This window comes from Rosa chinensis, chromosome 1, assembly GCF_002994745.2.
Source record: "Rosa chinensis cultivar Old Blush chromosome 1, RchiOBHm-V2, whole genome shotgun sequence".
In the NCBI taxonomy this organism is placed as follows: domain Eukaryota; kingdom Viridiplantae; phylum Streptophyta; class Magnoliopsida; order Rosales; family Rosaceae; genus Rosa; species Rosa chinensis.
The window spans coordinates 38,801,592-38,828,803 of record NC_037088.1 but is presented as its reverse complement, the minus strand read 5'-3'; the positions used below and the strand labels follow the sequence as shown (position 1 = coordinate 38,828,803).

At 39.8% G+C, this 27,212-nt stretch overlaps 3 protein-coding genes across 3 annotated transcripts; 1 reads left to right on the top strand and 2 right to left on the bottom strand.

Annotated features, from left to right (window-relative positions):
- Positions 1-879: 879 nt before the first annotated feature.
- Positions 880-10,166, top strand: LOC121048776 (lysine-specific demethylase JMJ25-like). The gene is made up of 13 exons (XM_024343306.2): positions 880-1,379; positions 1,495-1,610; positions 2,062-2,161; positions 2,250-2,394; positions 2,917-2,980; positions 3,073-3,802; positions 4,556-4,885; positions 5,762-6,187; positions 7,162-7,234; positions 7,343-7,428; positions 8,005-8,124; positions 8,542-8,603; positions 9,053-10,166. The coding sequence occupies exons 1-13, from the start codon at positions 1,188-1,190 to the stop codon at positions 10,026-10,028; spliced, it is 3,420 nt and encodes a 1,139-aa protein (XP_024199074.1). The 5' UTR covers positions 880-1,187; the 3' UTR covers positions 10,029-10,166.
- Positions 10,167-14,405: 4,239 nt separating this feature from the next.
- LOC112166470 lies at positions 14,406-19,704 on the bottom strand. Its single transcript, XM_040513368.1, has 2 exons — positions 16,306-19,704; positions 14,406-14,664 (listed from the first exon to the last, which is right to left on the bottom strand). Exon 1 carries the CDS (start codon positions 19,073-19,075, stop codon positions 17,843-17,845), a length of 1,233 nt encoding a protein of 410 aa, XP_040369302.1. The 5' UTR covers positions 19,076-19,704; the 3' UTR covers positions 14,406-14,664; positions 16,306-17,842.
- On the bottom strand, positions 19,610-20,779 carry LOC112166461. Its single transcript, XM_024303314.1, has one exon. The coding sequence runs from the start codon at positions 20,777-20,779 to the stop codon at positions 19,610-19,612; it is 1,170 nt and encodes a 389-aa protein (XP_024159082.1).
- Positions 20,780-27,212: the final 6,433 nt, after the last annotated feature.

Here is a 27,212-nt window from a genome sequence, read left to right as displayed (position 1 = left end):
TGAACTATTTCTCGTATAACATTTTTCCTATAAAAAAAAATTTAAATAAACTTAAAAGCTAAAATAAAGCTAGAAGAGCACAGTAGATGAATAGAATGTAAGGTTTTTGACCAAAAGCACTAAAATGAGGTAAATTTATTTCACTTACCCCAACAATAAATATATTTCAAATATAGAAAGACAATTTTGCCTTTAGTTAAATTAATAAACTACACATATATGCCTATGATTTCTCTCTCTCCTCCGATCTAAAACACTCTCTCTCTCCACCTCTGGCAGGCATTGATCCATTCTCCACCTTCGGCCGACGTCGATCCATTCCGACCAATAACTTTTTTGTGCAATTTGAGAACCAAGATTGAATTATGAAAGATCGAATAATAGAAAATCGAATTCATAAGATATATATAACAATAGAATTATCTACTATGAATAATGAATCGAAGAAGTTGGAGTTAAAACTAGGGCTACTTTTAATCATTCTCTGACATTTATGAACTTTTAACCTTTTAAGTTTGAGCGAAATAGAAACAATTTAACCGGAAACTAATACAAGCTTTATTGCTGTCAGACTAAGCGGTGAAGTGTTGAACCCTAAATTACTAGAATTTAATATTAAGGTAGATTAGTTTGCTATATAAATAGAGCAGTCTCAAACTAGCCTACTAATACATATAGTCAATCTCCTTCCAAATCGAACAAAGCTACTTAAGGTCAGTGCATTAATAGGTCGGAGACGAACCCGTCTTCAATTAATGCAGGTAAAAACAATTCACAACTCCAATCGCAGACTACAATATAACCAAATTGACATAAAAAAAAAAATTTCAAATAAAGAGTGTATAAATAAACATTCATAACTTTTTATTTAATGATATTTTTCTTCACAGTGTTAAAGAGTCTCCAAGCTCTAATTCTCTCTCTCACCAACAGGAAGGTATTGAGAAACTTGGAGTAGAATACAAGTAAATCCAAGGAAATGGAAGGAATTGGAGTCCAGAACTTTCTAGAGTCGCCACTACTGTAGGGTTTATCTGCACCGGAGGAGCTGGGAACCGAACAACCCCTCACCGCCATGCAGAGGTGGCGACGGTAGCCGACTGTAAACCAAAGACCTAAAGACTTCACCTTTCTTTGCATCCAAACGTTTCTCTCCAAAACCCAAATCCGATTACTTACGAATTGTGATGGGGAGAGGTAGAAAGCGGTCGAGGAAAATCGCAGAGTATGGGGGTGAGGGCATTTTGGGAAATCAAAATTATAGGACCAAACGGGAGGGAGGTGAAGGGAGTTGGGATTCTCCGAGCTTGAGGAAGAGGAAGAGAGAAGGTGAAGCTGGAGGGTCATGTTCTAAGAAGAAATGTACCAAGGGCTCAAATGTATGATTTTTTTTTTTTTGGTATTAGATTTTTGTACTCTCTAATTCTCCGTTATATGCTTGTTTTCACTATTGGGTTTACTAATTGGAGTAATTTCTGATTTTGGGTTTAACAGTGGGTTAATTGGAAGTCTTCAATGTGCCATCAGTGTCAGAGGAATGATAGGGCCAGAGTTGTTAACTGCACAAGTTGTAAGCGGAAGCGATTTTGTGTATCATGCATTCAGAATTGGTAAGGATTTGTTTTATCAGTTCTTCGATTTTTTACGGATTAGTGACTTGTATAGTATGTTGCACATTTGTTTGAGTTAGTTTTGTTGGACTAGCTACTTTTGTTGAATAGAGGTTATCTTGGTATGGTACAATACAAATGTCTGTGGAATTAATATTTGAACAAGTTTGTGTAATTATATAGGTTTCTAGGTCACGCGCTAATTCATTCTGTTCTTCTAGCTCTCAGTAAAGATGATGGGCTGCGTGAAAGCCATTTCTTTTATTCGGTAAATTGCTCAATGTTTGTTTAAAAGGTTGTGAAATCAACTGTTGTTGGATGGTGCCTGAGTCTTGTGGGGATTTAATGCATTACAAGAGGTTGCTTTTTCAGTGTATTTGTAAACATCCAATTATATGAGCTTTTTCTTTGGATGGTTGTCTACTTAACTGTCAATTTTCGTGTTGTGTAGGTATCCCCAGATGTCAGAGGAGGCTATTGCTGATGCTTGTCCTGTATGCCTTGGAAATTGCAATTGCAAAGCGTGCTTGCGTTTAGATGAAACTAATCATGTGAGCTTGTCCTTATCTGCGCTATCATCTCCTGGATTTTGCTCTCTGTTTGAGTGACGTTTGATCTAGTTTACGGTTTTTACTATAGAATTTGAATAGCAAGCTTGCATTGCACGTTAGCAAAGATGAAGAAGTGGAGCACTCTAAGTATTTGCTTGAAGCATTGCTTCCATTCTTGAAAAGACTTAATGATGAACAAGTTATAGAGATGGTGATGGAGACTAGAAGACAAGGTATATTCTATCTTTGACATGAAGTTGTTGGAACTAATTAGATGTAGAGGGTTGACCCTTTTAAGCACTCAGGTTGGGGAAAAGCTAGTTGGGATCAGGGTAAGTTTGGTCATATGGCTCACAAGCTCAAAAATGAGGTGAAAGATTTAGTTTGTTTATCGGTTCACCAGTGTTCTAAAATTTTTAACTGTTAAAAAGGGAGTAGGGGAAATTGCTTGGCTTTTTGGGCATCTTTGATCTATCATTTTAAGGACATTCCTTTTAGCCTAATTATTCTTGATTGGAGGAGTATTGTACTCTGTGTATTCAGTTTTGGTGGAAGGGATATATGTTGTTTCATGTGTCTGATGGACTACTAGTCCCTCTGTTTTTTTCTTAAAAAATATAAATTTGTGTATCAAAAAAGTTCATAAAACTGACTAGCATGAGTTTATCATCTTCTCCATCTAAGACCCAGCACACAATATCCATGCAACTTCTTGTGTTAGATTAATTTTCCTTTGTGATGTCCAAATGGGACAGGGAAATCTCTTTCGGAGCTAAAGATCCAAAGGTCGGACAGCTCTCCTGATGATCGTGTATACTGGTAGAGCCTTTATCAGAAATTTATTGTATTGTAAATTTGTTCCCTGTACTTCTTGAGCATTGACTACCAACCTTTTTTGTTTTCTTTTTCAGCGACAACTGCAATACATCTATTATTGATTTCCACAGAAGCTGTCCTATATGTTCATATGACCTTTGTCTTATCTGCTGCCGGGAGATTCGAGATGGAAACCAGCAAGGAAGTGCAGAAGAAGTGATTGGGGAGTATATCAATCGAGGTCTAGACTATTTACATGGTGGAAAGGGCAACTTAATAAAAAAGCCTTCTGAAACTAAACTCAAGTGTCCTGTAAGGTCAACATCTAAGTGGAAAGTAAGCAAAGATCGAAGTATTTTTTGCCCCTCAAAAGACATGGACGGCTGTGGTTGTAGTGTTCTAGAACTGAGATGCATATTTTCTGAAAACCACATCATAGAGTTGGTAGAAAAAGCAGAAGAAATTGCAGAAACTAAAAAACTGATGTATGCAGCTGGACCTTCTGCACAGAAGTTTTCATGGTTCAACTCTGCAGGTGGTGCTGACTCAAGAAGCAATGAATTGACGAAAGCAGCTTCTCGAGAGGATTCGGAGGACAACTACTTGTACAGTCCAAGGGCTATAAATATCCAACATGAAGACTTTAAGCATTTTCGCTGTCATTGGATCCAGGGTGAGCCTGTGATTGTGGGGAATGTGCTTGAAACTGCAACAGGTTTGAGCTGGGAACCATTTGTCATGTGGCGTGCTTGTCGTCAGATGAGAAATATCGGGCATGATAGACACGTGGAATTTAAGGCCATTGATTGCTTGGATTGGTGTGAGGTTAGTTGTTCTGACTTAAAGTACTGTTCAAACTTTGTAGTTATTCAATTGATCAGTGTTTGTTATGAATAATATAGCTGGTGTGATGCTGAATAATTGATTGGGTACCCATTTGAATTTCAATATTATATTTTAAAGCCAGATATTCAAAGACCACTATTTCTTCTATTATTTAGATCAGATGGCAGCTGTAGTATGGAGACTATAGCTTGGTTAGGCTGGTCTCTTAGTTTAATTTCTTTTGATGGTTTTTTTTCCCGTTGTTTTCTTCTGCTGTGGACTCTTGTCGACTATATCGTATGAATTATTTTATCAAAAAAAAAAAGCTTCTCTTCTTCATTTAAAAAATTAATCCTATTTTTTCTCCAATTCTAAGAATAATCCCATTTTTTCCTCAAAAATATAACTTTGTTTCTTACGGAATTGATCCCAGTTTTTCGGAGTTTGAAAAAAAAAAATGATCTCCTCTGTGACCCTTTTTGTAGACTCCCCTATTTGTGACATCACAGGGTCACAGGGGAGATCATTTGTCTCAAATTCTGAAACTGGATCAGTTTTATTAATAAAATTCGTAGGTGTTTGATAAAATTTTGATTCCTCAACCTGGTTGTTTAGGCATCACTCTTCATACCGTTCCCATTTATGTCATCCTGAGTCCTGATCATTAATTACTCATTATGCGGAAATTAGCATTTGAATTTGTTCTTGATGGCTTGCCTTTGATTTGCGCTTTGAATCTTGAATGAAATGCAGCTAGATATTGGTATCCACCAATTTTTTACTGGATATTTGGAGGGCCAGTTTGATGGGAAAATGTGGCCTCGTATTCTGAAACTCAACGATCAGTCCCTTGATGATTATTTGGAGAAGCGCCTTCCTCGTCATTGTGCTGAGTTTATTTGTTGCTTGCCATTTAAGGAATATACCCATCCTCGCAGTGGCCTCCTGAACCTTGCTGTAAAATTGCCTATGGAGTGTGTAAAGCCAGACATGGGGCCAAAAATGGATATTGCTTATGGTGTGTCCCAGGAGCTTGGACGTGGAGATTCAGTAACTAAGCTTCACTGTGATTCATGTGATGTGGTATGTTTTCTGTTTTGCATATCTGCTGACTTTTCTTTTCTTTGGCTAAGTGGGGGTAAGCAGCTGCACATGGCTGTGTTTATTGCCCATATGATCTCTTGTTTGATGTATGTTGTACTAGGATGTATGTTGTACTTAGAAACAAGCGATGCTTAATGGCAACTCACTCAGGTGAAGTTTCGCGTCTGATCATTTTCCTCTGATGGGCTGATAAGTAATTTAAATTGAAGGGAAGAAGTGATTTGATTTAGTGGTGCATTGTCTTGGGTTCCTTTGGTACTATGCCAACTTTTATATTTTGGTCTACCAATTTTTGAACTCTTGACTTGTACTTCATAAGCTTTACATATTGGTAAATGCATCTTTCTATCTTTTCAACTCTGTGTCTTCTTTTTGTTATAGATTGAACAGTTCTAGAAAACTCCAACACCATGAGACAGTAATTATCCTAAACTTGGGACATGAGAGTTGTGGATATCCCCAGTGGATGAATTTATATGCTGTAGCTTGTAAACTTAATTTTTGTGATTTATGTAAAAAAGAAACATTGTGAACCTTCAATATTTAAAAATAAAAATTCAGTATCATAAGGTTACTGGGGTATATTTTAATAGATAAACTTTACCGTATCTTCGCGTCTCTCCCTGATCACTACACAGTCTGTATCAGAAATCTATCAGGCACTTGTCTGATTGAGATACTGCTAACTAAGAGAGCTGCATAGCATTATATTCTAGTCAGTAATTTTTTTTTTTGGAGACATATTAACCATTTAAATTGGAATTAATTTTTATTTCCTTCATTCAGTTTACTTTTTATATCAGAATCACTGTAAAAAACTTAGTTCCAGCTTCTTTTTTCTCCTCTTCTGCACAGGTGAATGTTTTGACACATACTGCTGAAATGACGATTACTGCTGAGCAACTTTGTACTATAGACGGGTTGAAAAAAGAGCACATTGAACAAGACCGAAGGGAAATGTTTGAAAATTATGAGACTGTGGATGACAATGTTGATCATAAGGAGTCTGGCAGTGGGTCTAGTGTCAGGACTGCAAAGGGTAAACAATGTTGTACTCAAGTTAAGAATCAAAACAGGGTTGCAATTTTTCAAGAAAAGACTAAAGCTCAAACTGATAGTTGGAATGGTGGAAATTTTTCAAAGGAATCCATGTCTGAAAAGAATGCAGAGGGAGGTGCTTTATGGGACATTTTTCGTCGACAGGATGTTCCTAAGCTGCAGGAATATCTATGGAAACACTACAAGGAATTCAGGCACACCTACTGTTGTCCATTGCAGCAGGTGATTGCTTATTAATTTTTAGGAGTTTTTCGTACTGCATCTAGGAGTAACAGTGGGAGATAGTCGGCATTCAGCCCCCATTTGCACAATTATACATGTTTAGTCATAGAAGAGTACGGTTTCATACACTCCTCAACAACTATACCTCAACATTCCTTTACAATCTGGTACATGGGGGATCTATCATGGCCACCTTGTTATATAGTTCAGGAAGTACTTGTCTAGTTTAGAATGTTTGTCTTTGGCTTAGGTACAGCGGTGCATCTACCTAAGTCTAGCCTACCCATTTAGCATGACTTGTTAACTGTCTGTGCTTCCTGTCAAAGTTCAAACAACCTACTTGAAGATGACTTGTCATGATTAATAATAATGTCACGCCCTGTTGACACATTGACAGACAATGGACCTCTGATTCATTTTATTGATTTCCTTCACTGGATTGAATACCTTTAAAAAATAAATCATATCTGTAGGAAATTATTTATATTTCCACGGTCTTTTGGTTATCTGAAGTTACACTTGTTTGTCACCTTTAAGGAAGTGATTAACCGAAGTCTTTTCATTTTCTCTATACAGATATTGGGGAAAAGAAAAAAAAACTATTTGAGGTCAATTAATGCCAGAATGTTGTATGATCAGCTTCGAGTATGGTTGGTGTATAAACTCAGCCATCTTCATATAAGCTTATAGTTTGTTGGACCAATCATAGGCTATTTCAGATGCTTGCTTCTATAACCTTTGGTTCTGAATGCAGTAGGTTAATTATGGTTGATTGACTAACTTGGAAAATGTCTTGAGTTTGTTATTTGGGAGAGCATAAAACATTTTTAAGACTGTATGAACTTTTTACTTTCCAGTTGCAAGATTTTATCCTATTTGATCAAATGTCTAAAGAAGGAAAATAGTTGATATTTTTTATTTATTTGAAACTTTGAACACATTTCTTTTTCATTTTATATATTTCTTCTCTGTAGGTCACTCACCCCATACATGATCAGACTTTTTATCTGACATTAGAGCACAAGAGGAAGCTGAAGGAAGAATATGGTCGGTTCATTTATATATAGAAGAACTATAGAGTATAGTCAAATTTATAATGCTTCTGGAACTCTGAGTTTTGAATTACTTATACCCTGTTGTTATGCTGGCTAATAGGAATTGAACCATGGACATTTATCCAGAAACTTGGAGATGCTGTCTTTATTCCTGCAGGATGTCCACACCAAGTTAGAAACTTGAAGGTAACTTGTATTGGAGAAAGAAAATTTCATCTCTGCATAGATTTGTAGCTGTTCTATCATTTTCTCTAATATAAATACTTCACCAAGTTAGAAACTTCAGTTTTGTCATTACAAGCTGCAAATATGTTTCATCGTTTTTGGATGTCGGATTCTTGATTGGTTGTTTCTTATGAAACGATCTTTGGTATATCAATGTCTCCATTTTATTGCAAGTTTTCTACAATTTAGTGATGATGGATCGTATAGTGCCCATGTCTAGTTCAGAAAAGAAATTGATTGGTAAAGTGGCATGCATAAGGAAAAGAGTATTTCAGTTTTGAGTGTGATAACTTTGTCGACCTTGTAATAGTAAAAAAGCAAAGTTGTTAGCATCTTCAACATTTGCTGGGTGCTATTTTTCACAGGTAGGTTCTCTATAGGGGGATTCTATTCACTTTTTTTTTTTTAAACAGGCAACCTATCATCTCAACATGAAAATGCTTGATGGTGAATGTAAAATTATGAAAATGGTTAGTATTGATTGATATTCATGCATTCGTACCTAAATCTTAACAGTACCATTTTTCTTTTCTCCAGTCGTGCATTAAAGTTTCTGTTGAATTTGTCTCCCCTGAAAATGTTGGTGAGTGCTTACGTCTGACAGATGAGTTCCGTACACTTCCACAAAAGCATATAGCTAAAGAGGACAAATTGGAGGTATGTCATAGGTGTATTTTTTTTCTTTTTGGCTACAAATGTGATTATAATCACATGTTTTGGGTTGAGGTTCTTATGGACAGATATCATTGGCTAATCAGACCAGATTGTGTATATCTCCCGTTCTAGTTTTAGCTGTGAGTCACTTTCTATTTTTCTCCTGGGTCATTGTGATTGCTTAATCACTGTGCCTAATGAAGCTTCATTGTTTATTATAATTTTTTTTATTTATCTAAGGTGATAATTTGAGATTTTCTTTTTCTTTAGTGGGTATCACCGCTTCAGGTTATATTTCCTTTTTCATGTACTCTGTTTCTGTACGAGTATAATATTTATATAAAATAGAAAACAACTTCTGTTTTCCGTACACTTTTCAGTGTGTGTGTGTGGGGCTTAATCCTGCTTCTCTGGAAACAGGTGAAGAAAATGATTGTTCATGCTGTACATGAGGCTGTGGAGATTTTGGATCAGAATTTGAGGTTAGTAAATTGGTACAGTGCATATGTCGCTTGGTCAAATAGATTTGCAGCAAGTAGAATTGGAATATGATTGACAAAATGGATACATGGAATAATATCCTATGTTATAAAAGTGACCAAATTCGTATAAATGAAATTCCTAAAACCTATCACTTGGCAAAGTATTTTCTTTTTGTTAGTCTGTTTGTTTGTTTGTTTTTTTTTTTTTTTTTGGCGTGTGTTTTTTTGGGGTCCAAACTGGGCCAACTACTTGTAATGAGGAAAAATTTGGCTTTAAACTGTTGTAGCAAAAGCACGAGCTACACATTTCATCTAAGGGAAGTCCCATATTGTTGAGATCAACGCAAGGATGTGGTAAATGGTCTATTGGTAGATCCATGAATCTGAGAGTAGAAGGTTAATTCCCAACTTGGTTCATTGGACTTTGTAATTGAATTTTTGTTTTTCAGGTTATGTAGCATTAAAAACTTCAGGGGAGAGAAGCCTTCACAGCCCCCTGTTAATATATGTAAGGGCAACATTGCAAACAAATTGAGAGAGAAAGCAGCTAGAGGACGACCACAAGAAGAATCGAAAGAGGTTCAAATTCTTGAGGAGCAGCCTTCACAATTATCACAGCCTATAGAGCCTGCTATTGATGTTGGTAGATTTGGATGCACACGGAGAGAGGAAAAAGATGGAGGGCAACCACAAGAAGCAAGTAGAGTAGATGAAGAGGTCCAAATTCTTAAGGGGCAGCCTTCACAGTCAGCACAACATGTACAGCCCACTGCTTATGTTGATAGCAAGCATACGATGAGAAAGGAAACAGAGGGAGGGCTACTGCAAGAAACACATGGAGAAGTTGAAGACGTCCAAATTCTTGAGAAGCAGCCTTGGCAATCATCACAAACTGTACAAGCCACTCTTCATGTTGGTAGCATTGAACATGCATCTAGAGAGGAAAAAGCTGGATGGCAACCACAAGAAACAAGTGGAGAAGATGAAGAAGTCCAAATTCTTGAGGAGCAGCATTGGCAATCATCAAAATCTGTACAAGAAACTGTTCACATTGGTAGCATTGGACATGCAATGAGAGAGGAAAAAGTGGGAGGACGACAGCATGAAGGAAGGGGAGAACAGGAAGAGGTCCGAAATCTTGGTGAAAAGCCTTCAAAGTTATCACAACCTGAACCTGTCCAGCCCACTGTTGATGTTGATAAAGCGGTGCAGCAACTGGATGAGCTCGTGGAGCTCCTTAGACATTTTGAACAGAGGAGGATACCGATGGGAGGGAGAGATGGAAGAATCAGTTCTCAATTCCAGCTTTTATGCTCGGAGTTCTTGACTTTATCTTTGCATCTTGGTTATACACCTAATGATACCAAACCTCACACTACACCATCTGCTCAGCCGCTACATGATCCTCCAGTTGTAGATCTTTAGATTCTAGGATTTGTTACTCATCTAGGATGATGCCTGCCTGGTATAATTTTGGTTATCTGATGCATAACTTATGTTTTAAGTGTTTACTGAATGATGATGGTTGATCATGAAATTCGCCGTAGGCTTGACATTGCGAAATTTCAGTTTGGGACTTTTTTTTTTTTGGTTACAAGCGGGGCCTAAAAGACCCAAACAAAACAACAAAAGAAAACTAAGAACTGGAACAAAACCCAGTCCTCCTAGCTCTAGTTACAGCAGATAGATCATCTAAGAAAGCTTGGGCAGCATGAATAGGGGGATCATCAAAGGTGATCAGTCCAAGCTCATGATCAATGCTATTCTTGGCAAGGGCATCCGCAGTCATATTGCATTCCCTAAAGATGTGAGCAAGCTTGACAATCTGAAATTTGGCCATCAATATAGCACAACCATCAAGCAAAGAGCCAAGGGGATGAAGGCCAGTGTTTGATGATTGCAAAATCTGTACAAGGACAGCAGAATCAGATTCGACCTCAAGATTGGCAATATTATGTTTTAAGGCAAGCTTTAATCCAAAAAAGAGACCCCAAGCCTCAGCATCCAGAATTTCTCCAATGCCAAGATTAATTTGAAAGCCATCCACCCAATTACTATTGTGGTCCCTGATGACCCCTCCTGCACCAATTCTTCCAGAGGAGGACACTCTAGTTCCATCAATGTTCAGTTTGAAGTCGTTCATAGGAGGTCTGCACCAGGACAACATAGTGTAACTGTACAAGGTGTCAGTGTTAGCCTTTAGTTGAGCACCAGTCCATTCATTTGCAAAGTCCCAGATAATCTTCTCAGGGCAGGCAGGCATAATAAAATTTGGATCAAAAATCACCTTATTCCTCCATTTCCAAATGAACCAACAGACAAAGACAAAAAGGATACACCACTTGATGTTGTTCTTTATCAGTGTATGGCAATGGAGTTGAGCAGCCATCCAACTGTTCCGATCCAGAAAAAATGAATTAAGGATGGTGCTAGGTTTTTGTAAAGAATTCCACATGGCTTTAGACCTGTGACAATCAAGAAATAGATGGAGGAGGCTTTCATCAGCAGAATTGCAGATGGGACAAGCAGAATTGGCAGTGAGCCCCCTTCTAACCCTTTGTACATTTGTGAGGATCTTTTTGTGGAAAACACTCCACATGAAAGTTTTCAATTTAGGGGGACAACTTAACTTCCAGATGGCCTGCCAATGAGGATTGCCATGACTATTAGTATCCAACATAGAGTTATAAGCAGACTTGACAGAAAAGCATCCATTAGAGGTTGCATTCCATATAAGCACATCGTTCCCACAACCATCAAATCCAGTTGGAACATTGATAATTAAGTTCACTAAATCACTAGGAACCACAGTAGCTAAGAGTAATGCATCCCAACCAGTATCATCCCAGAAATCACAAATGGTGGCATTCATATTTGTAGAAAATGTGGTTTCTATATTGATTCAATCTAATTACAATGTACAATTATATAGCTAAGGTAATTTGACTGTTATGCTACTGTTACAATAAGTCATAAACAGTATTCAATGGTATAAATACAAAGAATCAAAACTATTGCATGGATCTTCAGTTACACAAATCTGTCTAACACCCTCCCTCAAACTGGACAGGCCTGCACGAACAAGTTTGCCAGTAAGATAAGCATGACGTTGCTTATGAAGAGGTTTGGTCAGAAGATCTGCAGGCTGGTCAACTGATGGGATAAAGCAAACACGATGGCTGCCAAGAGCTACTTTCTCATGAACAAAGTGGTAATCAAGTTCTATATGCTTAGTGTGGGCATGAAATACCGGATTAGATGCCATGTATGTAGCGCTAAGATTATCACAATGCAGGAGGATTGGAAATTGAATTTCAGCACCAAGTTCATAGAGTAAGAAAGCTAACCAAGTGGACTCAGCACTAGCATGAGAAAGGGAACGATACTCAGACTCGGCGCTGGAACGAGCAATAGTGGGCTGCTTTTTAGAACACCAAGAGACCAAGCTGGTGCCAAGATAAACAATGTAGCCAAATGTAGAACGACGGGAATCTGGACAACCAGCCTAATCAGCATCAGCATAGGCAGCAAGGTAAGCTGGTTGGCGTTGAGGACCAAAATACAAGCCATGATCAAGGGTGCCTTTGATGTAGTGAAGGATGCGCTTGGCAGCAACCAGATGTGGGGTGCGTGGTTGACTCATGAACTGGGAGATGGAATTTACAGGAAAGGAAATGTCAGGTCTAGTGATGGTCAAATACTGCAATGAGCCAACTATTTCCAGAAAGACTGAGGGGTTGGGAAGGGGATCGCCTTCATGAGCAGTAAGAATGGATTTGGCGGACATCGGTGTGCAAACATGTTGACTAAGCAACATATCATGCTTCACAAGGAGATCATAAGCAAATTTGAATTGACTAACATGAATGCCTTGATTCTGAGAAGTAACCTGTAAACCAAGAAAGTAGTGGAGAGGACCGAGGTCTTTGATGTCAAAGCCACGTCCCAAAGCATCAATAAAGCTCTGTAAGAGTATATCATCACTGCTGGTGACCACAATATCGTCCACATACAAGAGAAAATAAATGGTATGTAGTCCAACACGGAAAATGAACAGAGAAGAATCAGCCAAACTCTATACAAATCCAACAGATAGCAGGAAGGAGGTCATACGATGCAACCACGCACGTGGAGCTTGTTTGAGACAGTAGAGTGCCTTGTTAAGCTTGCAAACATGAGAAGGCCGAGTGGGATTAACGAAGCTGGGTGGTTGAGTCATATACACATCTTCTTTGAGAAACCTATGAAGAAATGCATTTTTAACGTCCAATTGACGAAGGGACCAGCCTCTAGACACAGCAAGGCAGAGCACAACACGAATAGTCGCAGGTTTAATCACAGGGCTAAAAGTTTCATCATAGTCAATACCTTGGTGTTGATGAAAGCCTTTGGCCACAAGTTTGGCTTTGTGACATTCAACTGTGCTGTCCGGATTGTGCTTCACACGGAACACCCATTTACAGCCAACGAGGTTCTGGGATGGAGAGGAGGGAACCAGAGTCCAAGTATTGTTCTTCAGCAAAACATTGATCTCTTCAACCATTGCAGCACGCCATACCTCGTGCTTGGAGGCTTGAGTGTAGCATGTAGGTTCTGCAGACTCAACAGCAGTGAGAAGTGCACGAGAGATGGGATATTTAACTGTACCATCAGTTTGAAGTCGAGGCTGAACAATGCCATGTTGAAGACGGGTTCTCCTGGGCTGATCTGGTTGGGGAGCTGGGGGTCCGGTGGAGGACGACAGGGGGGGAGGAGCCTCTAGCCGAGTGGACTCGGGAACCGAAGGGGGTGGGTCTGGAACCAGGGGTTGGCGGAGCCGGTAGGTTTGGATAGGAGCGGCGCTGGGCGGCGGAGGCGCCGGAAGGGGCGACGTATCGGCGGAGTGTCTCGGAGTGGGGTTGGGTGGTGGTGCAACGCCGGGCACTGGAGGTCGGGAATCAAGGTCAACGCGAGGAGACGAGGATGAAGAACCCAAGATGGGGTGTCTGACAGCAGGAGAAGGGATCAACTCATCATGTGAAGTGGGCCCAGATGTGTTGGGCTGAGAGAGATTAAGACCAGGGCTAGCCAAGAGGGTGAATTCCAATGGGCCAGCTTCGAAAACTGATTGTACCTGCAAATTCTTGTAGGGAAAAATTGTTTCATTAAATATGACATGTCTGGAGACATAGACATGACCAGTGGCGGGATCTAGACAACGGTAACCTTTGTGTTGAGGACTATAACCTAAAAACACACACTTAAGACTACGACTGGAGAGTTTATCAGAGACATAAGACCCAAGATGAGGAAAACAGGAGCAACCAAAAACTCGAATAGATGAATAGGAAGGTGGACGACCATGAAGACGAGTGTGTGGGGTATCCCAATTGAGAGTGGGTGTGGGAAGAAGATTAATAAGATAAACAGAGGTGAAGACGGCTTCGACCCAAAGATTATGAGGAGCACCAGAGGTAAGGAGTAGACTACGAGTCATTATGGCAATATGGCGATGTTTGCGCTTAGCAAGTCCATTCTGTTGGGGTGTATGGGGGCAAGAAAATCTCTGTTGAATGCCCAAGGATTTACAATAAAGAGAGAAGGCATGATTGACGTACTCAGTTCCATTATCACTTTGAAGAGTTTTGATGGTATGATGAAAAATATTTTGAATCATGGCGACCAGGGTTTGAAAATGGGTGAGCACTTCATTTTTACGATGCATGGGGTAAATCCAAGTGAAACGTGAGAATTCATCTGTGAAAAGAACGTAATACTTGAAGCCACTAATGGAAAGAGTAGATGAAGCCCAAACATCACTGTGAATAATATGAAATGGAAAATTAACAGTTTCTTTATTGGAATTAAAAGGTAATTGATGAGATTTGCTAAGTGCGCAATCTCGACAGAAGGAACGAAAAGATAATTTTGAACCAATTGTTGAACCTAGACGAGCTAAGACATTGGAAGAGGGATGACCCAAACGATTGTGCCAAATGGAGGAGTGAATGGAGGCAAGGGCTTATGGAGGAGTGGAGACGCTCGACAGATTTAGCGGATAGAGACCATCTTTACAAGGGCCCTGAAATAAGAGACGACCAGTACGTAAGCAATATATTTGATAAAAATCTGGAGCGAAAAGAAAGAACACAACGTTGTCCTTTGTAAAACGAGCTACTGAGAGAAGATTTTTACGAATTGACAGAATTTTAAAAACATTTTCTAAAGTGAATTGGGAAGACCCTAATGACAATGAAAGATTACCGGTATGGGAAACAGGCATTGAGTCCCCATTACCCATATAAACATTATGAGGCCCCCCATAAGATTGAGGATTATGGACAAGCATGGATGTCATGTGATGAGTAGCGCCGGTATTCGGGTACCAAGTGGGATCAGTAGCATAGTGAACTCCAGCAAAGGGAGCAGTAGTACTCGGGCCAGAGAATCTGTGTAGGCATTGAGGAAGCCCATGTAGGTTGGAGTGGCAATTAGGACACCATTAAGGTGCTGGGCCAAGAAGCCCAGAAGGCCCAGGGCGTGCAGCCCATGCAGGTGAAGAAAAGGGACCTGGCTGCGATGCAAACTGGGGGGACACAAACTGTGGCTACGAGGCAAACTGATGCTGCTATTGGAGAAAAGGCTGACGCGCACCAGGGCGGCGATTTCGACCTGTGGAGTACCGGCTGCAGGAGTGAGAAGAACGGGTCGCCAAGGAGCGCTAGTCACGGCGTGAGGAGGAAGTGCTATGATTAAAGAGAGCAGTGGCCGTTCCATTCACAGATGGACCAATCTGTTGAGTTTCAAAGGAGAGGATGCGAGCTCGAAGCTCAGAGAAGTTAGGGAGGGGTGGGTTTTGGGTGAGTACAGTGCGGAGCATGCCATAATCAGGGCCAAGGCCGTGTAGAGTAGCAATGACCAAGTCTTCATCAGAAACAGGTTTGTTGATGGATATTAAGGCATCAGCAATGGCCTTGGCTTGACGGAGGTATTCATCAACAGATTGGTTACCTTTCTGGAGATCAAGAAGCTGCATCTTGAGAGTAGAGGTACTGACAACAAATTTTTGGGAAAAATGGCGCTGAAGACAATCCCAGATGTCCTTGGATGTTTCGAAACCAATGGTCAGCTGAGCAATATTTTCAGTGAGGGTGGTGGTGAGAATGCTGACAATGATTTGGTCTTCTTTGAACCATTTGGTGTAGGCTGGGTTGGGGATAGGAACAGGAGTTTGGCCTTCAGAAGGAGTGGACATGATGGTAGATGGGGGAGCAGGTTAGGAACCGTCAACATAGCACCACAGATCATTGCCATTGAGGTATGGTTTGAGTTGCCGAAGCCAAACTAGATAGTTGGTTCTAGTGAGTTTGATAAAGCTGGAAGTGTTTGGAGATGAGGAAGAAGCAGTGGTGGCCATGATGAGGAAGAACAGCAGAGGAAGATGAAATCAGATCGGAAAGAGGTAAGCAACCTAAACTATGATACCATGTAGAAAATGTGGTTTCTATATTGATTCAATCTAATTACAATGTACAATTATATAACTAAGGTAATTTGACTGTTATGCTATTGTTACAATAAGTCATAAACAGTATTCAATGGTATAAATACAAAGAATCAATTGCATGGATCTTCAGTTACACAAATCTCTTTAACAATATTGATAGTGGTTGAAGGAAGAGAAAAATTGATTAATGCATTAGGTAAAAGCCAGTGATCATACCATAATTTAATTTTCTTGCCATCTCCAACTCTTCATTTAAGGTTTTTCCTCATCAAAGCAGCTCCATAAGAGATGCTCCTCTAGGTACTAGAGCAATCAGCAGGGGGTAGGTAGTTATCATCAGTGATGTAACAATTTTTAAGATCCTTCTCAGAGTAAATGGAGGCCCATAAACCAGAGTCTTGTTGAAACAGTCTCCAACTAGCCTTGGCTAGCATGGCTTGATTCATGTCTGCAGTTTTCTTAATTCCTAGACCACCAAGATTCTTTGGTTGACAAACAGTGTCCCATCCCACAAGATGGACATTTTTCTTATCATTTGAGTCCCCCCCATAAGAAATCCCTATTCAGCTTATCAATTCGATCACACAAGCTCATAGGGAATTTGGCAGTTTGCATTGCATAGATTGGGATGGAGGAAGTGACAGATTGAATCAAGGTGAGTCTGCCAGCCATACTGAGCACTTTGCATTTCCAGCTAGAGAGTCTACCTTGAACTTCATCAAATAAGCTATCATAGGTATGCTTGTTCACTTTGGTGTGAATAAGAGGCATTCCCAAGTATTTTCCAAGATCATTTGTCAAAGGAGAACCACAAATTCTGCTAATTTCAGAAGCAGATCCTTTACAAGTATTTGGAGAGCAAAAGATGAGAGAGTTTTCATAGCTAACAGTTTGGCCAGAGAGAGAGCAAAAGGCATCCAGACAATACTTAATGGTGTGAGCTTGGGAAAGGGGAGGCTTCAGCAAAAAGCATAAGGTCATCAGCAAAGAAAAGATGGGAAACTTTAGGCCCAGATTGAGATGCTCTAACAGGTTTCCAACTTCCAATATCTACAGTGGACTTAATCAGATGAGAAAGCTTTTCCATACATAGGACAAAGATATAAGGAGAGAGGGGGTCACCCTGCCTAATACCCCTCTGAGCTTTAAACGAGTTTGTCAGTTCACCATTAAAACAAATCTAGAAACTGGTAGAGGTAATGCAGCTCATAATAAGCTTCACCAAATCATGAGGAAATTGAGCTTCATAAAGAACCATCTCAATGAAATTCCAACTGAGTCTATTGTAAGCACCATAGGATTTTTTTAATTTGAAAAGCATTTCCTGAGAAATCATAATATTATCTAAAATGTGTCTTCCAGAAACATAGCTGACCTGATTAGGGCTTATAAGATGCTGCATCAAAGGCCTAATCCGAGCCATAATGATCTTGGAGATAACTTTATAAATTGTGGTGCATAAACTGATTGGCCTGAAATTGGCAATGTGCTGAGGGCCATCCACCTTAGGAATTAAGGAGATAATAGTGTGATTTAAACTAGGGGGAATTACACCAGACCTGAAAGCATTAGACACCACATTAAAGATTTCACAAGAATAAAGCTGCCAATGATGTTGAAAGAAGATAGCAAGGAAATCATCAAATCCAAGAGCCTTGAGTCCTCCAATGGCAAAGAGGGAGTCTTTAACTTCCATGAGGGACACAGGTTTACCAATATTAGTGAGGTCTTCATGATCAATATCAGGGAAGAGCTAGGGAATAAAGAGTCTAGAGCCTTCATCACATTGTGAGGAGAACAGATTAGTGAAAAAATCAACAGCAATATTTTTCATGGAGGCAGAATCAGTAAACCAAGTTCCATTACTGTCAAACAGGCCCTCAATTTTGTTTTTCCTCCTTCTAACCAGAGTAGTCAAATGAAAGAATTTGGTATTCCTGTCACCTCCTTGCAGCCACTTATCTCTAGATTTCTGTTTCCAGAAGAGATTCTCCTGATTTAGGATATTCTCATAATCATGGATAAGTTCAGCTTCAAGCTTGAGTAAGAAAGGGTTCTCATGTTTGTCACAGGCCTTTTGGATGGCCCCAATTTTGGCCAAAATTCTTCTTTTTTTCCGAAATAGGTGACCAAAAACCTCTCTATTCCATTTCGAGAGAGAAGAAGAGAGACACATGATTTTGGAATGAAACTCCCCATGTAACCCATTCCAAGTGTTAGAAACAAACTCAGAATAATTTGTATGAGAAAACCACATAGCTTGAAATCTAAATGGGCTAGAGCTTCTATTAATAGGGTTATTAGAACAAAGCTGCATGAGAATAGGGCAATGATCAGACCTTGTTTTGGGAAGATGTTGGATAAAAGCATCCGGAAAAGTAGACCTCCAGGAGCATGTGCAAAATGATCTATCAAGTCTTTCCTTCACTCTATTGTTACTCCAGGTGTAACAGGATCCCTTGAAACCCATATCAATCAAAGCATTCTTGTTAATCCAATTCCTTAAGCCACCAAATCTTCCAGTAAAAGGGCCACAGTTCTTATCTAAGCTAGAAACCACCTCATTAAAATCTCCAATTAGCATCCATGGGAGATTGGTGATAGCAACAAGATTATCAAAATAAGGCCACAAAGAAGCCATTGAAGTATGGGTTGGACAAGCATAAACCACAGAAAGCATCCAAGCAGGACTGCCAGGAATAGTGATTTTAACATTAATAGATTGGAAGTTGTCATCAATGAAGTCAACCTGAGTCTTATTTTTATTCCACAAGAGCCATAGGCCACCAGAAAAACCTTGAGCCTCAACAATCCTTGAGTCATTGAACCCAAGATTATGAAGAGTCGTGCAGGTCTTTGAGAATTGCAATCTAGGTTCACAAATAGCTAAAACATCAATAGAATGTAACTTGACAAGGTCTGCAATAGCAGATCGAAAATTATCACTACCTGCACCTCTGGCATTCCAAAAAAGAACTTTAAACATTGGAACTGCAGAGAGGGAGTGGAGGGAGATCCCACTTAGGCATCAGCCAGATCCTCACCATTATGGGAGGGCAGACTATTCTCGATGCTCACCATGCTATTCTCAGCAAAAGTATTCTCAACAAAATTCTCAGTGTCATGAGAAATTGAGTATGTAGTCTAGTATTGCCAGAAATCTCATCAGGGGGAGTATGCCCAAAGATAGCTGAGATCCCATCTCCCAAAACATTAGGACTCACCTTTTCAAAAGAAAGTTTCTTGAAAACATGAGTCTGATGTTTGGAACCAGGATTGACCAGCCCTTTGGTTTTTCTCTGATAATGCAGGTCAGGCTTTGATCCACTGCTACTTCCTAAATTGGAAACATCTTTCATTGGAGCTCTTGGCAGGTTTTTAGAGTTGTGGCCAGTAGGCTTATCCATGAGGTGAGCAGTTTTCTCAATGTCAGGTGGTCAACTAAAGGAAGTGCCAGCAGGGGTAGATACAGGCTTGTTTTTTGTAGGACTTTGGATCTTTTTTTTTTCTCTTGGAAACTCTACCATAGATTCACAATGGTAGGGGACTGTTCATGATTATGTGCATCAATGGTCTTTTCAGGAAAAGCAGAGTCAGCCACAGTCTCATCCTGAAGAATAGTAAATCTAGAGCCAGTAACAGAGTTTTTCTTGGTATTGATAGCATCACCATTTTTCTTTTTATTCCTGTAGCTCATCAACATCCATGGGCCCATATCTTCTTTAATCACCTCACCATGTGGAGCAACATGCTGCATACATACATCAGACCCCATCTTCTCATCATTATTGGCAATAGTCATCTCATTATCACAGTTTCTAGTTTGTGGCTTGGGATGAATATTATCCGTGACTTTGATAGTGGGGCATTTGTCTTTGGCAAGCCCAAAGCACCCACACTCAAAACAAATCAACGAGATCCCTTCATAGACAACCTGATAGGCAATGGATTCAACCTCAACAAAAGGACGCAGGGGCTTGCTAAGATCAACCTCAATGCACACCCTAGTAAATTGTCCTCTAGCTTGACCCACAGTGAGCTTGTCAACTTTAACCACATCTCCAATGATTTTACCAATTTTTGCCACAGTGAAGTCCTTGAAGAATTTGATAGGTAAACCAAAGATTCTCACCCAAAGAGCCATCTTCCCAATGAATTCCTTCATAGGGTCAAAATCCGGCCTCCATTTCCTGACAATAAGAGTTTGGCCAGCCAAAATCCATGGACCTCCATACAGAGCATGGTTCATGTCCTCTTCAAGGTTAAATTTCACAATATAGAAATCATTAGGCAAATCAAAAAGCTGCCAATCCCCTTTCACCTGCCACTTCTTTCTGAGACCTGTAAGCATGAAATCAAAAGTGTTCGTCGAGTTGGGTTTCCCCATCAATTTGATAACAACATCGCACCTCCATTCGAAATCAAGCTTATTATGAACTTTCTCAGAGAACGAAACATTTTGGCCATGCTTACATTGAGAATAGGTGCAGTCATCATCATTGAACTCGAAGTCCTCGATCATGGTTTGCCTGTAGCGATCAACAGGGTTCTTCAGCATACTTGCATAGGTCATTTGGGGTTGCAAAGGTGAAGGGTTCTGCACAGTAGTGTCGAGATCTTCCATTCTGAGTGCCTCCAAATCAGTATTGATATCTCCACCATTCTTCACACGTTTTCTCTGAATCGACATTGAATCCACTCCTCTGCCACTTCCCGGTGGAAGGGCGGAGAAGACAAAGGCTGGCGATGCCACCAGTAAGTTTGGGTAGACAATCAGAGCCGGGAAAGATGAGAATCGAAAGTGGCCAATTCGTGAGAAAGTTAGGTAACGGCAAGGTTTTGAGAATGGCGCGTGAGGCGCGTTCAAGAAGAATAGATGTTGAATTTCTCCTAAAATTTTTACTTAGGATAGATGTTGAATTTCATGATGATGGTTGATCATGAAATTCTCTGTAGGCTTGACATTGCGAAATTTCAGTTTGGGACTTTGTTACTTGATCAGTAAATTTTCTTTGCTTCTATTGTATATTCATACAATATTTAGTATGTCAGATAGGATGGACCAATACGTATTTCATGGAGCATGTCAAGTGGACAGTCTCCCTTTAGGAAGTGAACTACACTACGTCTTGTGTCTCCATGCATGCTATCTCTACTTACTCTCTCCTACTTCGGGCACTCTACATCTTGTGTCACCATACATGCTATCTTTACCTACTCTTTCCATGCTTCTTACTAATCCTTCGTGATTAGACACGAGTGTATAAATTTCAGTCATACCAGTAACGTGAGGAATTTATCCTCAAAGCATGGTAAAAGATGGATTATAGTCACACCGCTCTAGGTGACGCAGGATCATCCTTAATTTATCTGTAAAGCTTGCTGGTTAAAATTTGATTCTAACTCCAACTTGCAGAGTTGCAGACACTCAATAAGCAAGGAGGGAGATTTATAATGCGTTTCTCATGTGTTCTTCACCCAATCAATAAGCTGATAAATAGAAACACATTTTCACTTAGAGTCATAATTTCACGATTAGATTAGTCAGTGAACTATAAGTCTATAACCATTTCGATATTTTGGTCACCGATAATTTGAAAATATCACTTTTGTCACTTAACTTTAATGTGGTCATTCACTTTTGGTAGTATTTTTTATTTCACGGTTAAAAATGACTTGGGAAAGCTTGCTTTTGTGAAGTCCGAGTATCCCTTAACTTCTCAAACCACCACTGAGGTTAACAAAGCAAATAATTGGACGTTAGATATGGTAATATAGTCTATAATAGAAGCTTTTCTGAAGCTCAGGATGAAGAATCCATGTAGCACAAATTCATTACTAACGAAAAAGTTGATTGTTGAAGATCTTGGAAGAAAACGAAGCTACAGATTGTTGATGGCATTAGGCATTGGAGGAGTCTTGTGTCATCCAGTGTGGATAGACCAAGCTGATGCTTCGTGATCACAATGTCCATCGGAAATATGATTATTAATAAATTGATCAGCGTTGCTTAAATCAAGGCCTAGGATAAATGATGTTTCCTAGTCATAAATATGGCACTCGCAAGCAGGCCGATTAGTACGAAACCTCCATATTATGTTATGGGTGCGACTATTGCCATTGTGCCAAATTCTTTGTATCACTAAACTTAATAATTTTTTATAATTTGCTGAGTCTATCCATTTATACTTTTTCAAAATACCCCGGATGAAAAAAATATTTGTAAAAAATATTCATCATCTCATGTGTTTGGCAGGACTCTACTAATAGTTAATAAGATATTTAGTAAATGAGAAAAATTCAGTCACCGTCCCCAAACTATGCTGCCAAGGCCAAATTGATACCCAAACTCTCAAAAGTATCAATGTGATACCCCAAAGACATATTTTGACATCAACGTGAAAGAATTTCTAACGGCGCCGTCTGTTTGCTGACTTGGCAAGCCCGTGGGCCCCAAAATAAAGTGAAATGACCAATTTACCCTCTTTTTTTTTTTTTTTTTTTTTCTATTAATTCATTTTTTTTCTTTTCATTTTTTTTTTTTTTTCCTTCTTCTTCTGGGATTTTGTTCTAGTCAAACCGCCGCAAGCTCTGCCACCACATTTCCTGGGCTATGGTCTCTACGGCGACAAGTCCACCGAGCTGCCTCCCTCTACCAAGAGTCCAAGACACAACCACAACCAACGCTGTACCATACTCGACCACCCCCACCAACAGTAAACATTACACCACCATCGCCACCAACGGTGAACCATACACCACCACCACAAGAACTACCACCAACGACGAAAACAACATTCCATACACACACTATAATTCCAACAAGAACAGCAACTACTACAACAACTACTACGAGACCAACCAAAACAGGATGAGTGACACAAGATTTACAGTAGAGAGGCTACAACACTCCCACCACCACCCCAACCACCCAAAACAGCAACAGCTACTACAACGTTGAGGCGCAAGGCATGAACGACACAAGGTTCTTGGAGAATGGTAGAACAACTACAATCAGAACCAGTACAAGAACTCGTTCGCAACCTGCACCAAATTCTCCACCCTCATTCGCAACGTCTGCTGGACGACCAAGGGTCACAACGTCTTCCTCTCTGATCTTGTCTCCGCCGCCTCCTCCGATCCCCCGACAGCTGGTGACTCTCTCCCAAGAAATCAAAGAAAAATGGCTTCGGCTTCTTCTTCAACTTCACTCTCCTCCTCCTCTCTCTCCTCTCCTTCTCCTCCTCCCAAACCATCACCAACGCCGCCAAGATCCTCTAAAATTCTTGCTACAAATCCATGTCCCATCAGTCTTCTCAAGCGGCCCAACCACTTTGTACCCAATACCTGCCGCCTCCGCCTCTATCTCCTCCGCGGTGCACTCCTTTTTCAACCCACCACCTTTCGATAAACTCCCATCGTCACTACAATACCCAATTTCATCGTCGTCGCCGATGCTATCTTCTTCACTATCGCCGATCATCTTCAGCACCAGCAGGTTCGATTGGGAGATTCAGCCCCAAGAATCTCGGCTACTTGGCGCCACGAAACCCTTACCTTTGGGAGTCGAGATCATCTGGCGAAACTCAGCAAAATGAAAGACTATTGGGAGGCGATGTTGGGAAGAAGAAGAAGAAGAAGAAGAAGAAGAATCGGGGGGGGGGAGAGCGATCTGTTCATGTTTATTTATTTATTTATTTTAATTTTTTAATTTTTTAATTTTTTAATTTAATTTTTTAGTAGTGAAAGACTATTATGCCCTTGACAAAAATACCACATCTCTGACACGTGCTTGCCACGTCGGCAAACAAATGACACGGTAAGAGATTTTGGACTGAGGTATCACGTTGATGTCAAAATATATCTTTGGGTATCACATTGATACTTTTAAGAGTTTGGGTATCAACTTGGCCTTGGCAGCATAGTTTGGAGACGGTGACTAAATTTTTCTCTTAGTAAACCTCTACCAACTTAGTCCACTGTATTACGGTAAAAGCTTACAAAACGAGTATATAACAACAAAGCCATTCTACTTGTTTGGCAAAATCTACCAAATAATATTAGCACGTTCGGTAAACTTCTGTCAAATGATGTCAAAATGTTTGGTTAAGTATTAACCAACAAAGCTGCAAACTACAATTCGCTAAAATTCAAGATCAACCAACCTTGTGAGTATCCCCTCATTTTAGTTCCCAGACAAATCGAGCTTCATGATCATCATTATGAGCATCGACATAGTCACGTAGCCTAAAATATAGGCTCCCTTATAAACTTCTTCTATCATATAGCATGATCATGATCCTCATACACAGAATGTTTAATATCTTTCACAGTCCCATTTTCGCAACCAACATAAATTCACGTGGTCATTATCATGTAGATGTACTTTTCATTAGACATCACATTTGATGAAATGGGCAAGGATGAGGCCGAACCGGTATCTTTATACTAAATGAATTCTATCTAATTAAAATAGGGTACGACTATTGTCACCCTACCAAATTCTTCGTTCATGCTATATGTTAGGATCCTCTTATATCTTATGGGCTTATCCTCTTATAGCTAGTGGGCTATGATTGTTGTATGGGCCTAATTGGACTTTACATAAGACCATTATCGAGAGACTTCTAGTGTTTTCTCAGCTTAAATAGCCAATAAGCACTTGAAATTGGATCATGACTGAAGAATATTGAACCATTTTTCATTTCCTTATTTTCCTTAGTTTTCTCTCGTTTCCTTCTTTTACGATGTCATTTTACAAGTACAATCCATGAGATCGTAACAATTGGTATTAGAGCTTGTAACCGGGCCTGCTTCTAGTGACTCTGGCAAGTTATGCTGGTGGGATCTCCGGTGGGTATTACAGCGCTCCTTCTGATCATCATCACGGTAGCTCTACCTACACAACTTTTACCATGCTGAAGTTTACCCAATTTTCATCGCAACCAAGCTACCCACCACTACCACAACCTTCCCAAACAATCATCAATTGGTACGTTTTCCCTCACCAATTTCCACATCTTCCTACAAATCACGCTAAGTGGAGTGTCGCTCCATGTTCACTTCATAATTACTCAACTACTGGGCTTCTCACCATCACACCCCAATCACCTCTCTAATTCCAATTCACCCTAATCTAAGTGAAATCTATCACAACTACCCACCTATCCAGCCTCATTTCATTCCTATAAAGCAATTTGTTTTCCCACATGTACTGGTTCCTACTAATGAACACTAGGGAAAATGTCCCTAATTATCAAATCCAGTGGTGACTAATGAAGAACCTTCTTCAATTTCTTTTGAACTTGATATGGGACACTGGTTAGAGACCAAAATTTTTACTACACAAGTGGGTGTGGGGGATGAACAAGAGGCAGAGTCTCAAATTCATGGTATTAATTTAAAATTAGTAGTCCAACTGTCTTAGTTGATGAAGCAGTCCAAACACTTGAATTCAAGTTACACAATGGTAGAAACGCAGGCATTAATGGTAGAAATGCAGGCATTGACTACAATAGTAGATTTGGCTCCAAGAGAATGATAGTGATGTAACTCTAGTACATCCTATAGTTTCTAAAGCTCTGAAAGGTCAAGAAAACTTAGATTCCATTCATTCCTTGTGTTTAAAACTTAGACTGAGAAGCTTATTTGTGAAAATGCCATTGAGGATTTTGTTAACCTTATTGTCAATGTTAAAATTGATGTCAACCTTAATTCTGCGAGTGAAGGACATGAGTTTGTGCTAACTTGAAACAAGAATTGGGTTTCTCTCCTACACAGGGAACCTCTATTCACCAAGCTAAACCATGCATGGTCTACTCATGAGGTCAAGGTGAATGATGAGAGGTTAGAATACCATCTTCTCCACCTCTTTGATAAAATGCCTAAGCCAGATGGGTTGTGCAATGCAAAAAGGAGCATTGCTACTCTTATGAGCTTTCGTGAAAAAGGTATGGGACTTGCTACTTGTCGTACAATTTTTGATGCTACTAATGTCAGTGTAGAAGCTTTCTTTCCATTGCTATTCAAGAAAAGTAGTGGCATAATTACTAAAAAATTGGGTTGCAAGCCTTCTGTGGGTTCTAAAGACCTTGATTCAAAGTAAGCAACCAAACCTGTTAGTGAGCATGATGATATTTTCCTTGATGAATATGTTGAAAGAATTGATAATGCTGATAAGCTCCTTGAAAAGCATGCTTACCTATAGATCATATCGTCAGGTTATTACTCTGTGCACATCTCCTGGACTTTTTCTTGTTCACTTGATATGTAATTCATTTAAATGAAGGTTAACATAAGTTTATGTTTTCTTATTGTAGCTTCTGATCGAAGAACTTTGAATTGAGAAGTGTGAACATGAAAGAATTGAGCATATCGAGAGAGTGAACGCTGGAGAAAGACAGAAATAAGGAAAGGGAGAAAAATGGAGGTCTAAGAAATTGACCAACCGCCAGCACAACACCCTATTGAAGAATGTAGCGCATTAGGCAGGTATCGAGAGTGAAAGAAACGGAAGGATAGCAAGAAATAATTAGATAATAAGAGGAGATGCAAGCTATCAAGGAGAATGTACAATCTATCGAAGAGCAGCCTTCAACACTACCTGCTGATGTAGCATTGGTCATGCATGGAGTGAGGAAGAAGCTGGGACACTCAACGAAGGATCAGATAGTGAGGATGAGTTCCAAATCATTAAGGTGAAGCAATCAGAATCCTCAGTGATTGCAGGCATGAGTCTTTGTTCTAACTAGTGTATTTCTTTATCATTTTACATGTTGTACTGCTGACAGTTGGTTCTTGTACTTCAGTACTAAAGTTTAGGCGCTCTATCCAAGCTTTAGGCTTTCTGGAAAGTTATCTCCTGCTACATCTCCATCGCTTTGTACCTTAGTCATCACCAATGAAGCTTCAATCCCCAATTCGCATGATTTAGCTTGAGCTAACACTAAAATCCAAAGGATTTCCACACTTTCTATTGATGAAGTCATGGAAGATGAGTGTTTTCAAAGCTTCAAATCATCGTTGGAACTTTTGCTTAAATCTAATGACAGAGCTAGAGCTCAATTAGCAGATATTTAACATGTCTTGGGGAGCTTATGTAAGTGAAGATGGAGCAACGGCTG